This window comes from Stigmatopora argus, chromosome 14 (genome assembly GCF_051989625.1).
Source record: "Stigmatopora argus isolate UIUO_Sarg chromosome 14, RoL_Sarg_1.0, whole genome shotgun sequence".
Lineage (NCBI taxonomy): Eukaryota > Metazoa > Chordata > Actinopteri > Syngnathiformes > Syngnathidae > Stigmatopora > Stigmatopora argus.
In genome coordinates, this window is record NC_135400.1 from 7,352,605 (window position 1) to 7,369,039 (window position 16,435).

General features: G+C 40.2%; 1 protein-coding gene across 5 annotated transcripts; it reads right to left on the reverse strand.

The window, feature by feature from the left end:
- Nucleotides 1-14,886, reverse strand: sox10 (SRY-box transcription factor 10). 5 transcript variants are annotated; one of them, XM_077618328.1, is made up of 5 exons: nucleotides 6,433-6,990; nucleotides 3,269-4,061; nucleotides 2,657-2,952; nucleotides 2,195-2,380; nucleotides 1-2,107 (listed from the first exon to the last, which is right to left on the reverse strand). In XM_077618328.1, the coding sequence occupies exons 2-5, from the start codon at nucleotides 3,697-3,699 to the stop codon at nucleotides 1,599-1,601; spliced, it is 1,422 nt and encodes a 473-aa protein (XP_077474454.1). In that variant the 5' UTR covers nucleotides 3,700-4,061; nucleotides 6,433-6,990; the 3' UTR covers nucleotides 1-1,598. The 5 variants fall into 5 exon arrangements, with proteins under 5 accessions (XP_077474454.1, XP_077474452.1, XP_077474451.1 ...); XM_077618326.1 differs by lacking the exon at nucleotides 6,433-6,990 and adding an exon at nucleotides 14,785-14,886 and having other exon boundaries at nucleotides 1-2,380; XM_077618325.1 differs by having other exon boundaries at nucleotides 1-2,380; nucleotides 6,433-6,986.
- Between the last annotated feature and the right edge of the window lie 1,549 nt (nucleotides 14,887-16,435).

The window sequence follows — 16,435 nt, forward strand, 5'->3', positions numbered from 1 at the left end:
TTTCTTGTAAAGCAAAGTTTATTTCAAAAGAGTGCAAACAATCATCCTCACTTTGAACCTTTTCCAACAGATGTACTTTAAAACTTGTGTTGCTTTACAAGCAACAACGCAACCTCCTCAGATCTCCTTCAATTAAAAATAACAATAAAAACAATGACAGCATTTTCATAAACAGTAAAGGAAATCAGTACAGAAGTTGGATAAAAGTGATGTTGATGTATATAAAATGGAGAAGACGAAAAGAACAAGGCTGCATGCGACGGGAGTGAAAAAAAAGTGTATTTAAAACGATACATTGTGATATTATATATATATAGCAAACAAAGACATTTTGTTAAGTTTTAAATTTTGGAAAAGGGAAGCTTAAGGTTTGTGTGATATTGACAGAAAATAAGAAATACATATGCCGTAGCTTAATAAGGCCTATTAAAATGTTTCTTTAAAATGTAAAAAGCAAGAGTGAAAAGTAAGGCGCAGTGGTTAATAGATGTAAGGTTTCGCTAATGTACATTTTTGCCAAAGCCGTTCGTTCTCTGTATGTGGCAACGTTTTGTCAAAATTGGCATTTCGTATTCTATCTCGCGCACAATTTTGTGACCTTAAAAACAGACTTTTTGTGGCAATAGTAAAGCCATTGATATACAAAAGGATGAAGATAATGATTAATCTTGTTAATGAAGTGTTTATTAAATATAAAAATCAGGGGTCTTCATGAATCCTTCAAAAATGAACTAAATTCCTATTAATAAGAAGAGGTTTGACACCCTTAAAAATGTAATGCCAATTGGCAGTAACCTATTCTACATAGTAATTATGTAAGGTAGCTTGGAATGTCATTGGGAGAAACTGATATCATTGCAGTTTCTTTGTTACACATTCATTGTTTTGGCATTTAAAATTTGGTGAATTTACAAATATGGCATAGTACAAGATATGTACAGTGTATGATTTGTACGATACAAATAATGAGGAGTTTAACTCTTGACAATGACAATACATACAAACACAAAGAAACATGAACATGTCATGCTGTATGCTGCCAGGTTATGATATCGAACCTGACATGAGAAAGGGTTGTCGCATAAAATAAATAAAATTTTGAAACACTGCAATCAGTGTCAAATCAAGGGTCAAAACCTTCACGTTCCGTTTTGATTTAGAATTTGTTCATTCTTGTATGAATCAGGATCAACTCTTTCTACTTCCTCACATCCACGCCGGGAGTCACCATGCTGTCAGGGGCAAGATATAGTAATTTTGCTTGGAGTAGTAGACATTTTACTGCTGCAAATCTAATGCGAAACCGAGTTGTACTTGTATTGCCACCGCAATCACTTTTCAACGCAAGATTGCAAGCACCAACCAATCGCGAAATGCTTTTAAAAACACCACCCTCCAAATTCTGCCTTCTCCTGTGACAGCATTTCTGGACCTGGGCGAGAACAGTCCAGGGTTTTCTCCCCCCTGCCTCCCCAGCCGACTCCCCCAGCGCCAGCCCACTCCCCCCAGCCCGGACCGCTTTGGCCAAAATCACTGCTGCTTCTCGGGTCGGGCGCGGGGGCTGGACCGGCACCAGCATCCTCTGGTCTCGTTATCTGTCATGGCCGCGACAGTGTAGTGTAGACAGGCTGCTCCCAGTGTGTGGGACTATGGGACTGTGGTACACTGGACTGGTCAGTGATCGCAGTGTACAGGGGCCTCTGGGTGGGCCCCATATACGAGAAGGCAGAGTATATGCCTGTTGCCTGGCTAGGGTGGGTGTAGTATGACCCCGAGGCCTGTTGGTCAGCGTACTCTGCAAACTGAGCCCTGGCTGCCAGGGAGGGGAAGGCAGCGCTATAGTGAGGGAGGCTTAGGGGGGTGTAGGTGACGTGGGAAGCCCCTGTGGCCCCCTCTGAGAAGTGAGCGCCTCCGGCTTCACTCTTGATTTGGGCCTTGGACGGGTCTGAATTCAGAGGGGAGCCGTGATGTTGTTGCGGCGGCTGCTTGCCGAGCCAGGCGGTAGAGTGTCCACTGGCCGCTGCCAGAGCTGAGGAGATGCCGTAGGTATATTGAGAGGTGGTAGTTATGGGCGTCGCTGCTCCTGAACCGACACTCTGCCCGATCCCTGGATGGCCATTGGGGGGAAGGTACTGGTCAAACTCATTGACATCAAAAGGCTCCATGGTGGCCATCACGTCATTGCTTATCTCACCGATGTCCATATTGCCAAAGTCGATGTGAGGCTTTGTAGACCCTGCGCCATCTGAACAACCCTCTGCTCCCATTTGGCCACGGGAGACCCCGTTGCCCAAAGCCTCCCTCTTTCCATCCCCTGCCCTCCCAGACTGAAGTTCTGTCTTGGGTGTGGTTGGAGGAGTAGGAGGACTATGGCTGTGACCTGAAGACAGAGAAAGGGATTTGGTTCAGGCTATTGAATCAGAGTGAGGGTCAGGTTACAGTAGGAAATTCTAAACCATTTTTTCCAACCTTAATTAATGGGAGATATTTAACAGTTGAAAGATCTCACAACACACAACAAAAGTGTCACAATAATCAGAAGAAGATGGATGATCACGTATATTTATGATTTGTGGTCAAGGAAGACCAATGAAGCCAAATTGGATATGCTATGGCACACTAATGTTGGAGTTGTAAATCACTCTCAATGGCATACTTGTGAGGTGGTTCGAGGGAGCCGGCAGCCCACCTGCAGCATGATGGTGATGCCCATCTGCCAGAGCGGACCCAGCTCCCCCAGTGTGGACCACATCCAGATGGAGGCCCTTGTAGTTGCATTGTCTGATCTCACCCTCCACATTGCCATCCGCGTCACTTCCTGACCCGGAACCGTTCTTTCCGTTCTTGCGACGCCGGGGCTGGTATTTGTAGTCAGGATAGTCTTTCTTGTGTTGCTTTCTCAACCTCTCTGCTTCTTCGATGAAGGGTCGCTTATCACTCTCATTAAGAAGCCTTGGATAAAGGAAAAAAACATTGAGGATCGGGTAGAAATGACTTTTTTTCAGCATAATCTCTAGGTTTATCAAGGAATAGATTACGTTTAAAAAAAGGGTATAGTGTGCCATATTAACACTTAATATCAAATGTCAATGTCTGAGGAATTAATAGGAAAAGGCTTGTCTATACATGTACAGTATGTAAGGGTGATATATTTAATCAGACATTCGTTTGGAGGGAAAATTGGTTTAAGATGGCTAACCACATGGCACATATAAGCCAACAGTTCAAATAAATCAATATGTGATCTAGGCTGAAGACTCTTGCTCACCTCCAAAGCTTTCCCAGAGTCTTGCTGAGCTCGGCGTTATGCAAGTGCGGGTGTTGGTCCGCCAGTTTCCTCCGCGCCGCCTGCGCCCATACCATGAAGGCGTTCATCGGTCTCTTGACGTGTGGTTTGCTCTTACTCCCATTGTTCACGCGAACTGGCATGGGGACGAGCGTCCAGTCGTAGCAGTTGAGCACCTGACTGACCGCCTTGCGGATCCCCGCCGGGAAGCGCTCATCTTCGTCGTCAGATTTACCAGAGGGGTGGCCCATTGCGCCGTCATCCAGAACTGCCAGAAGCTGCTGCCTGTGGAGGGGTGACTCATCCCCACCGGCACCAGAGGAGTTACCAGGTGATCGGGAATGGCTGTCGTCCGACACTCCTGGACTGAGCTCGACATCTGACAAGCTCTGTTCCTCTCTGGACATCTTCATGAGGATGCCTGAGCTTTTCTGAAAACTACCTGCTGACTGCCTGCTGTTTGTTCCTACTTTGATGCACTGATGGGCAGTCTGCTGTCGGCGTGTCGGATCTTTAACTCTGATCTCTGTTGAATTATAATATAAACTGCCAATCTGTCTCTACTCTCAGCCTCCGTTGCAAAACTCTATGAGGGTTGAACATCAAAGTTCTTTCCATCCGTGTGGTTGGTATCATAGGCGGCTCAGTGCGCACCTTAAACCCCAGTTTACCTGCTAAAGCACAGCTATTTGCCGCAAACTCGGCCACCTATCAAATGACTTTCCCGTGTTGCTCTCTTCTGTTGCTCCCACGAAGAAAATTCACCAGTTTGGACCTGGAAGAGTAGAACTTTAAAATGATTTGTTTAACAGGGATTTTAAAACAAAAACAACAACAATGCAAGTCCACTTGAAAGGTGACTTGGACTTTGAAAACATTTGAATGGATAATATTCCAAAGTTAAACAACACACATTTAACCATTTCGGGTTCACTTTTTAACAGCTTTTTTAAATTTTATTTGAGAAAATCTCAGGTGCCTGTTACAACAAATTGATCTCGGCATACTTAAATTATCTTCTGGCTTTTGCTTACAATTTATTCAAACAAATACATCTTTACTGTAGTGGAAGTCAGGAGCGAATTGTCTGGATGGGGAAGCGACAAGTTCATTCCAACGACCCCACCAGGGGTTGGCAAGGGGTGATCACACCCCTCCCACCAACATTCCCTGTAAATTTACATCCTACTGGCTAATATACTTTACATTGTAATAACTGTACTGTGCTCATTTGATCACAAATAACATTAAAACACAACAAGCTAAAGTATATCAGTAGGCATTTCCTTAAGTCTTTCTGATTGTTCTCGGCAGTAAAGTCAAAAGGCTCAAGATTTAGATGGTGTAAAAGAGTACTACAGGCTCAAAAGTTGAGAGAATACTTATTGGTTGCCCTTGGCAATGGCAACCAATGCTAAACCACTGATCTCTTATGAGGTTTTTTTTTTCATGTGTGCTTCTTTGTTGGATATTTGAATATAAAATGGAATGAAAAATTGATATAAATTCTACCCCTATTTGGGTAACCTATTTAACACATTAATACACCACTAACAAATAACTAAGTTATCTTTGTCAGGGACAAAAATGATCTCAACTATTTCCAACAGACGGGAGTGACAGTTTGTGATATTTTATTAGCTCAAACTAAATAAATATATATATTTTTAGTTTTAAATTGCGAGTATTTCACAGATTTGCTACATATGTTAGTATCTGTATGTAACAATCACCCAAGCCAGACCAAGCCCCAAAATAAACTACTACTGTGAAAGATTTGCCAGTTATTCCAAGGTCCCGGGAGGGAATGATGTGAGGCCGCAACAGCTCAGACGTCAGATTTGCACTGCACTTCTTGAATAAACACCGACTGACTGTGGAAATATAAACCTCACTGTGCTTGGTGTGATTTGACACGGTGTGCTTGTTGCACAGGGCTGCGTCTATTAGGGGCAGCAAAATGTGTCCTTGTTTTGTCCGTAAGTCAACACCCAGCCCCAACTTTACGCCCACATCAGCTAATGTGCCATGAATCGGCATGATACAACCAAATGGTTTGTTTGCCACCTTGTCAGGGAAAACTGCGGCATAATTTGAGCCCTAGCCCACGTCCGGTGACATTATGAAAGAAGTTGCCAATTTAACTGTCGGCTTTTTTATGGGGTCTATTGGGTGTTTCAATGATGCCCCACCCTATTCAACTCCTTTAACGTTTTATCGCAATGGTAGAATACTAGAAAATACATTTAACTTTTTCTAATTTGACCGACATCTTGCTACGTGTGTTTCTTCGGTGTAACATTTTAATCAATCCCCCCAAAAATTATAAGTATTTTTTTTCTGAAATCCTCTTAACCTGCTATGACTGTTTCTGTTCTGTGCATGCAAAGGGAATAAAAATATAGACATTTTGCTGACAACCATACACTTTGTTGCATTTATTTTCTACTCAAAATAAATTTACATTATATTCACCAGCAAATGACTAAGTGGTTATAATTTTAACCAAATTTGTGGGCTTTCTTATCTGACATGATCATTTGGCATCAGACAGTTTCGAAAACTTTCTCTCATTTTGTTTTCATTGCGCACAATACATTTCACAAAGATGAACTCATTAGCTTCATATTAATTATTTGCCCCTAATTTGCTTCCATCTTGTCCAATTACCACACCTCACATTTAGTTGACGGTTATGCTTACCCACAACTAACTAAAAATAACACCATAAAACCTAATTCAAATCATGAAAATGAGCAAACAAGTGTTTTAACACCAAATTCATTTAAGATAAAAAGTACAATTTTATAACTACTGCACTCCCAAAAGAGTTCTCAGTTCTCACCAAATTTGCAACTTCATTAAAAATAAAACCATCCAAGTACATCACCAGCTATTTTGACACACATCACTAATTTAAAAGAATAAATGAACTCACTTGCTGCGCAATTAACATAATGTCACGAACTTTAACTTTGCAGTTGATGCATGACAATTTCTTAAAGCACTCCTTTAATAATAATAATTAAAATGCTCATAGAAATTTCAACCATTGCAATATTAACTCTAGATGCATGCATTCATCTCATAATGTTAAAAGAAGAAATGACAGATTGAGAGCATAGAGGAAATGCAAAGCGCCTTACTTCAGTACTGAAGAAAAGTTAGAGGTGGCTTGAGCAGGAGAATCCTTCAGTTCCTTTCCACTGTGACACTGAAAGCTTCCCCAGCCCCCTCGCTCACTGCGCCAGGCTATGAATGCGAGCTCTGTGTGACTGCGATGGGGCCTTAAAGGGCTCCTTGTAAGAGGCCCAGAGTGGAAAAAAATAGTAAAGCAATAATAAGGGAGAACGCGTCTTAAAGGGACACCAATTTGAGTGGAAAAAACTAGTAGATGATTGGCTGAAAGTCTTTTTTCACTCCGCCCAAGTGACAAATCAGAGCCTCGTGCGTTAATTAGACAATGCTGCATTTTACGCATCGTTGTGTCCGGGGATTACGCCCACTCGTGGGTGATTGATTATGGTTCGTGTTTGCGTATGAATACAGTGTATTATGTTGTCACAAGACAAATTTTGGGATACTTTATAATGAGCACATTGCTTTAAAGCAAGGGTGTCAGACTAGGGTTGGTTCGCGGGCCGCATTAATGTCAACTCGATTTCATGTGGGCCAGACCATTTTAGATATAATATTTAGATATTTTTTTATATAAATTGATTAAAAGAACTGGATCAAAAGCCTTGAATAGTCTGTTTTTTATATATCTAAAAAAGAGCTTTTTTTCTTAATAAGGGGAAATCTCTTAATCAATTTCAAAAGGAAACCACATTTTTCTTTAATTATGTTCCATATTAAAGTGGAAAACATAAAATATTTTTATATATTTTTCGATTTTACAAAATGATTTTGAACTAAAAACAGAAAAAAATGGATTAAAAATGTTCAATTATTGATTTAAAAGAGGGAAAATCAGGAAATTTAATATACATCTATAATCTTTAATCTTTAATTTGATCCTAAAACAGAAAGTCGCCACTGATGATTTACTTTCCCGGGCCACACAAAATGATGTGGCGGGCCAGATTTTGCCCCCGGGCCACCACTTTGACACCTGTGCTTTAAAGTGAACACAAATCAAAGTATATTTTAAATTCATATGTGAATATTGTATGTTAACTCATTGGCTGTCATTGACTGAGCAAGAGAATCAATTCATTTTTGTCTAGGAGTGGCGAATGAATAAATGTCCAAACAAAGTGGACGTTTAGTGCCGTCAATGGAATTGAAAAATGTGCATTCGCACCCGAAACTCTCTGTTTAATTAATTTCTGTTCATTTTGAAGCAATATCGGTAAAATAAATCACTAATGTTGCCATTTATGTGAATATATAATCAAATTATTAATTTTCCAAGCCGCTTATAGTCACAAGGGTAGCTGGGGTGCTGCAGCCTATCCCAGCCAACCTACAAGCTCCCCACAGAAAGGCCAGAGCCCAGGCTTGAACCCTTGATCTCAGAAATGTGAGGCGGGAGGGCTAACCACTCCTTCACCGTGCCGCCTTGATGGTTATCATCATAACCTATAATTAAAGGTAATTTGAGCAAATTATTATTGGCCAAAAGGTAGCTCTAAATTACTAATGTTGATATAACATTCATGGAACCAAAGAAATCATTAAAAATTCTACCAAAATTGTTGCTACATATCTCTTAATAAAAGAAAACCTCATAATAGTCACAGGGTTTAACTAAACATTAAAAAGATTCAAAAGAAAACAACCTTGAATGATAATTAACTCATTGGCTCCTATTGATGAATATCGCTGTCAATGGCAACCAATGAGTTAGCCAACAAAAATCGGACATTATTTTTTGTATTTTGTTTCAAATATTAAAAAAACAACAGAAGAAAAAGTGTCATTTTCAGAAAGCACAATCTGAGTCACATTTTATGTCTTCTAACAGTTCATTAAGGGCAGGATTGGCAATAATCTAATCCACATGTGTCAAAGTGGTGGCCCGGGGGCCAAATCTGGCCCGACGCATCATTTTGTGTGGCCCGAGAAAGTAAATGATGAGTGCCAACTTTCTGATTTATGATGAAATTCAAATGAAGATTTTAGATTATTTCCTATGTTTCCTCATTTTAAATTAATAATTGCAAAAATGTGTACTAATTTGAATGTCCAAAAATGATCTATCGATTAGCACGATCGAGAAAGCTGTCAATTTATTAATCAATTAATTTTGGCAGCTTAGTTGGAAGACATAACGGCCCTCCGGATGTAATCGAAACTACCATGTGGCCCGCGACAAAAAATGAGTTTGACAACCCTGATCTAATCCATGTGTGTTTATGCTGTCTTGTATATTTACCAGTGGTGTGCCGTCAGGGCCTTCAAGGCCGTCTCTGCTGGCCTAAGAAATATCTGAATCACAGACTGATGTTAATTATATTTTGGCCATGAATACTTATTAAATAATTGGTGAGTAAAATATGGCTATATTCCTAAATAATATTTCAATTGTATGAGGTTATTATTGATTATTTTTTATGTGTCGCAGCTGTAGCTGCAGTAGAGGTTTTATAGCCATAAAATAGTTTTTGCTGAAGGCTTCACCAGAAAATGCACGGACCGCCACTGATATTTACTGTACTAAATGCATTCAACAGGCGATAGCACATCCACACGCAGTTAGTTGTCTTTTATTATGAGGCACTTATGAAAGATTTCCAGTTAGGAGTGAGCGGTTCTGTGAGTGTGGTTTCTCAAACGGGAGCAGCGCCGCACGCGTTCAAAAGCAAACAGTCTCAGTTCAGATAGAGAAAGGCGCAAGGACAGGCTGCATGGACACATTTGGAAACAAACACAGGCGCTGTTCTTTGCCAACAAAGACGCCCTGTCCCTGCCATGCGACGTGCTGCGACCCAAACTAAAGAAAACTCACTTTTTTTTGTTGTTGTCTTGGGTTGTTGAGTTTGATAGAGGAATTCATATTTTGATTCTCTCCCTATCACTCGCTCCTTTGTATTTTCATTCATGTCAGGTGGAGGATAATGTGATTGAAAAATAGTCCTGTTTATTATTACTTTCATTGTATTGATTTCAAATTGCATTCTATTTAATAAACTAAGCAAAATATTTTTATACCAATTTTATACCAGTGCAAATGCAAGTTTGGCCTCACTTTGTAAATGAAAACCAACATTACAGAAGCAGGGAAACAGAGATTCATTTGTTTTTATTGCAGCTTTAATTTAAAAGCCTTAATTTAATAACAATTTAATGACACTTAAAACACCCAACATTTATGTTTGTAACAGTGTGCATTGTGCAGCGATATTTTTATGCTATAGAAAAAAAATCTAATTTCATCTCATTTTCTGAATTGCTTTATCCTCACTAGGGTCGTGGGGGGTGCTGGAGCCTATCCCAGCTGACTTCGGGCCAGAGACGGGAGGCACCCTGAACTGGTGGCCAGCCAATCGCAGGGCACAAGGAGACAAACAACCATTCACACTCAGAGTCATACATGGGGGCAATTTAGAGTGTCCAATCAGCCTAACATGCATGTCTTTGGAATGTGGGAGGAGACTGGAGTACCCAGAGAAAACCCACGCATGTCTTTGGAATGTGGGAGGAGACCGGAGTACCCAGAGAAAACCCACGCATGTCTTTGGAATGAGGGAGGAGACCAGAGTACCTGGAGAAAACCCACACATGTCTTTGGAATGTGGGAGGAGCCCAGAGTACCGAGTGAAAAACCACGCAGGTCTTTGGAATGTGGGAGGAGACCGGAGTACCCGGACAAAACCCACGCATGTCTCTGGAATGTGGGAGGAGCCCGGAGTACCCGGACAAAACCCACACATGTCTCTGGAATGTGGGAGGAGCCCGGAGTACCCGGAGAAAAACCACACATTTCTTTGGAATTTTGGGAGAAGACCAGAGTACCCGAAGAAAACCCACGCAGACCCGGGGAGAACATGCAAACTCCACACAGGTGGACCGACCTGAATTTGAACCCAGGTCCCCCACTGTGAGACCGACGGACTAACCACTCATCCACCGGGCCGCCCCATATCGATATCGTAATAGAGAAAAGGTCCATATCATGATAGGAAATTGTTTTTCTATATCGGCCAGCACTTGTTAGTTAGGGTGCTTAGAATCCGACAATGGCGTGTTGCTAATGGAGTGCGCATGTGCATCTGTGCATGTGTGCATGTGGTGCTTAAATGAATAGCCCATTGTGTATGCTTCATATCTCATCTGGGCTGCCAAAGGAAAGAATCCTGTTACTTCCATTGGTGACTATGGGGTAACATTTGATGGAAAGTGATACATGGAGTCAGAAGGGATGTATGGTGTTGCTTGCAGGGGGAGCACAGTTCTCAGTGCTGCCAGGGGTTTGCTCTAATTTTAAATATAGTTTTCTGTCATCACTCATGTTTTGGCCTATGACGCGGATAAACAAAATGTCAGTAGGAGTTAAAGGAATTAAAATAAATACTGCAGAGATAGCAAAGCCACAGTATATTATGAAGCCTAGATCTCTGTAAAATGATAACACCGAGTAGACAAAAGGAAAATCAATTCCTTAAAAAGAATATGTATCCAAAATTTTGAAAGCGCCATATTGGACAAAAAAAAACTTGTTTGGAGTCACAAAAATATTAAGCCTTATATAAGCCTCATAATGAAGGGAACACATGCTGTATGTCTACATTAGCCTACTATCAAAATCACTAAGTTGGCTTCAAATTCATCATGAGCATTTATGATTAAATGTTTATTTTACCTACAATGCAATCTGTAGAAAAACGACGAACCACGTTACTACTCTGTTGGACAATGCTCCCTCATATTTAACTTCATTAGAATATTAATTCATTATGTTTCCTTGCTTTGATGAAATTAAAGAAATGAAATCAATAAATCCAATTTTTTTATTTTATTTTCAGGATATTAAACAAAATTGAACGTGCAAGTGAACGCTTTTCCACGCTTTATTATCTCCCAGGTTGCAACAAAACTTGCAGCAGTAGACTAAACTGAAGATTGAACTAATTTTTGCAGAGAAAACCAACGCGCTATTGTGAGTATGAATGGTAGTCTGTCTTTCTGAGGACCCTACGGCTGACTGGCGACCAGTCTAGGGTGTAGTCTGCCGTTCGCAAAAAGTCAGCTGGGATAGGCTCCAGCAACCCTTACGAGGATGGGCGGTACGGATGATGAATGAATAAAAAGACCAATTCGGTACACTGTTAAGACACATATTTTTCTTTGGAAATCATGGAAGTTTGTTTTTATTTTTATTTTTTAAGATCACCTGTTCTAATAATATTTGTGAAGTGTTAATTTCCCTAATTGAAAGACGCTCAATGATATTTTTAAAGTGTGATCACACACACTGCATGACAGCATAATGTTTTTGTATTTATGTTAATGTAATATTCTTCCAGATCCTTGCCCTTTTTTGCTGGTACTTTCCCAGAGCAATCTGCCGGGAACAGCTGATAATGTGACGTGCCTTTCCAAAATAGATTTTTAATTGCCAATGTTCTTCTTGGTTTGGGAAATCAGTTATAGAATTCAAACGAAGGGATTAGGAAGGTGTGGTTATCACCCCAGGGCTTGAAAAATTCCATGAACAGTGCAAAGTAGAATTATGTGTCCAAACGTTAAAAAAAAGTCAAGAAAAAAATGATTTTTTTTGCATTTTGTTGACAGTAATACTCCTGTGACAACATATTTGGCATGGCAAGTTTAACTGCAGCTGCGAGAACCAAACAACAAAGTTCAAGCTGGATTAAAAAAAAATAGACTGATCAATTGGGTCTTGAATAGCTAGCAACAATCAATCCCATGATCAACCTACATCTGCCATTTTAGAATAGATCGAATGTGTGAAGGGTTATTATCTTTCTTATATATTCTATCAAGTTGAATGCTCTTCTGTCGGAGTGAAAATTGTGAGTCGGGTGGTGGGCGAAGGACGACAAGATTGAGTCATTAGCTCGGACATTTAGAAAATGATGTGCAAGAATTTTGCTGCAAACAAGGTCTTCCTTTGTTGGGATGTTTCTGCATCTCATCTAACTGCTGGCCTTTTTAGAAACAGCCACCATTTGCCTTTCCGGAAAAAAAACTCGCTGTATTTTATGGATATTTTGCAAATGTGCCTCAGGATTCCGCATTTGTCTTTGTGTGCAGATTGGATTTTTGCAAAAGGTTGTTTGAATCTTGAATCTGAAGGATATGTCGATTTTGGTGTCCTGGCTTTTTGTCGTGTGACTGAAAGATGATTTCATTTGTTATGTTAAACATTTGAATGAAAACAATCCAACAAATGTTAGGATAAGATATGGAAAAGAATCTTAAAAAAGAAAAAAGTCACTTTCTAATCATGAGTTTTTCACAGAACATTGAATTAACCAGAGTGAATGGGTGGGGGCCTCGGGGGTCTGAGGCTGGCTTCCCGCAAAGATGCCTGCATGAAAGAGTTTGTTGTTGGCTACTGAGAGAGGGAGATGAAAAGAGGAGAAGGAGACGGTAAATTTGTCGGGTGACGCTCTCCCCTTCCATGGCCTTTTTGCCCTGCGGCTCTGCCTGGCTTCGCCCATGTGAGCCAGAGTTCAATTGCAGGGCCCACAGCTGCTTGATCAGACTGACACCAACAAACAAACAAACACCAACTTTACAAGCAACTAGTTATCTCGTCCTAAATCTAAAATTGAAGAGTTTTACCGAGAAAAGTCCACTCCAAAATATACTTCCCAAACGGCCTATTTAAAGGCATTTTCAGCAACATGCAGCTTTGTACTGGAAAAGGCTCACAGCCATTTGTTTACCTACTACGAGTGCAGGGGTGGCGAACACATGGCTCTCGAGCCGCATGCGGCTCCTGGCCGAAATGAATGTAACACATTTTTAACTGTACACAATATCCATCCTCCTTTCTTTCTTCCTTCTTTTCTATCGCCATCAAAGCTAATGCTGAAAGTCGAGCCTGTACTGTCGTATTTCTGGCATAGTCCGTCTTGAAAATGGCTTTAAATCAACACAACAATATATTTGCTTGTGCAGCCCACTCCAAATACAGTTTGGTAGCTCTGGCTAATCACTAGCCAATCATAGTTGGTGAAAGCGATGACGTATCCCTACGCCTGCGAGAAGGCATTGTGGTGTTGCCAACTCGAAATCTGATTGGTTAAAGCAACAGTCTTATCGACGCTTGCTTAAAGCGGCAGAGCCCGCAGAACTAATTGTGAAGGCCTTGAAGCAGATTTCTGACCCTGGCAACAAATAATCGCTGAAATGTGATTGGTTAAATGCCTCAATATGAAAACACACATCTGGAAGCAGTGCAACCAGGTGGAAAAGCAATGAAAGGAAGCTAACAGACAATTTGGAATGATTTCATAAGTATTGATGGACAAAATATAATATATGATTCAGATATTTCTTAGGCCAGCAGAGAAGGCCTTGAAGGCCCTGACGGCCCACCACTGTATTTTGTATATACTGTGGCTCTTTGCCTCATTTCATGTTCTTCTTATTTTTATTCTCTCTTAAAAACACTCAAATTCAAATAATTTGGCAGATTGGATTTATTTATGCTGCTTCTGACGTAAAGTGTGGCTCTTTGACTCACAGTTTAAAATTTTTGCTCTTTGTGTCTAACTTGTACAATTTTAACCAACATTCGACATGTTTCAAAAGTCTTTGGACAATTTCCAAATAATTACCAATCCATCCAATCAGATCTGAAACAAACAACAAATGATACTATTGGTCAATCCTCCATATGGGTCTTTCAATAGCAAGACCATGGTCCAGAAATAATCTGGGAAATCTGTAATCAATTATCATTAGTGTTGTGAAATGTTGACTAAATCATTCAATACTAGTACCCGCAAAAAACACGACACTGGAACCTTCCATGTTCCTAGTTTGCTTTTGAATCCAGAATCCATCTTTCCTGTACTTCTACAAGTATAATTGCCACAATATAAACTAAATTAGACTCTATTTAACCTTCACAAAATAGTTAAAATAGGTAAACTGTATCCAAGAGAGAGTAATTTAATAAAAAAAATGCAATATTGAGCATTTTGCATAGTTAAATGTGTACTTTTGCCTAAGTAAAAAAAAACATAAAAATGAAGATTAGATACAAATACTCAGCCATCAAATGTCAGAATGCAAATCATTTCCATATACAACAAACCAAACCAAACAAAATCCAAAATTGTTCCTCTATTCTAATACATTTGGACCTGAATGCAAAAAAAAGGGGTCATCCTGCTCCACAATGGGTCATTTTGAGACTACGGGGTGACCTTGGCAGTCATTGGAGGAGAAGTGCAAATCCCAAGGGAACGATGGTGCACTTCCGCGAGTGTGGAAAACACACACTCATGCACACATATGAATATCCCGTAATTAGCATGCTAACACGCAGTTAAATGTCTGACACAAAGACTCACTGTTCGGCCTCTGCTGCTCCCTTCGTAGACAATGCACAATACAGAGCCCATGGGAGCCCCCGAATCACCCTAATAACCGTTGTGACCCAGCAGAGCTCCTCCTATTTAACCATTCCACCCATGACTCTCATTCACTCACTGACCCGTTAATGAAAAGCCGATAGCCTCCGGGCCGGTTTCTGCACAGCTTGCCCCTTCCTCCCATGTTTCTCTCCTTTCATGTTTTTCACCGGCAGATATGCGCTTCCTGTCCTCAAATGTCCAACTTACTGCCGGTGCATGGGAACGGCATCAGTTGGACGGGGGGCGAGATCAAAACAGGTCACATCTTGGGAGAGAAACTTGCTCATTTTGTTAAGATCCCCCCCCAAAAAACGGAGAGAAATTCACAAAGTAGGTTCTGGATTTAACTACAGAACAAAACCAGTGCCAAAAAATGACATTAGATTTGGATTTAAATTATTTGTGTGTAATTTCGTACCACTGGAAAAGTACTGTGTGATATGAAGGGGAAAACAAATCTGAAATATGTACACACTTGTCATGGCCCGAAGTAACACTATATTAAGCAGATTGTTTTCATGGTGTTTAACTCATTAAAAGCCATTGACAGCCATAGACGACCAATCCATTTTGACTAGCACTGTTGATGACATCCTCTGACTAGTGGTCTGTAAGGGTTCAAATTATTTTGAAAAAAAAAGAAGAATTAATAATCCGTGCATCAAAGTGTTATGGTATCAATTATAGATATATATCTTATCTCATTTTCCAGAGTAACCCCAAAACTGCTCATCTTGCTCAGTACAAACGATCTACTGTTAGTCTAAAACAACTAGTAAATAATCATTTTGAGTTTAGCATCTATTACGTTAGTATTTACTATGGTGGTATCTCTGCATGAGTCAGATAGATGTTAGGCCTAGAGCCTTTTGTATGTGTTTGGGTCACAAGACAGTTCCCTCATCCGCACCCCCTAGAAAAACGAATCAGATGTATCTATGAGCTTTTATATCTTTTCGATAAATGTGACTGTTCTTACAACTATGTTGTTTGCAAGCATATTTTAAACAACGCCATTACATGATCAGTAAACGTGCCCATGCCATTCACGCAAGAGACATAATATAGTAGAATTTAGATGCGGTTTCATCTGGCTGTGCATAAATGTTGAATTGCATGTTCAAAAAAATGGACTCTACGATGGTATATAGAGACTTAAGAAATCATTTGAATTGTAGGTATTTTTCTATTACAAAGTTAAGGTAGTTGGAACCGCAAACATAAAGGAAATGATGACGCTGTGCACGACACAAAAATGTGGTGATGTTGTTTAATCAAAGTTATAAAAATGACCTTTACAGTTAATTTTTCATGATACCATTGAACCCCTGAAAATATTAGTATACATTCATTACATTGCATAGAGAGGCTCAAATTCCTAAATCGTGCTATTGTTAAAATATAACAAGAACTCAATCACTGTCATTGCCAGTGACAGAAATCAAATAAATTTCACTTGGGATGCTTGGCGTTAAGTAGTCATGTTTCACTGCCATTGACGGTGATAGACGTCCAATCCTATTGGACAGGGAGGATGGCAGCGATCTTTCGTTCATGCCCCATCCCAGTAAATATAGATTAGAGATCT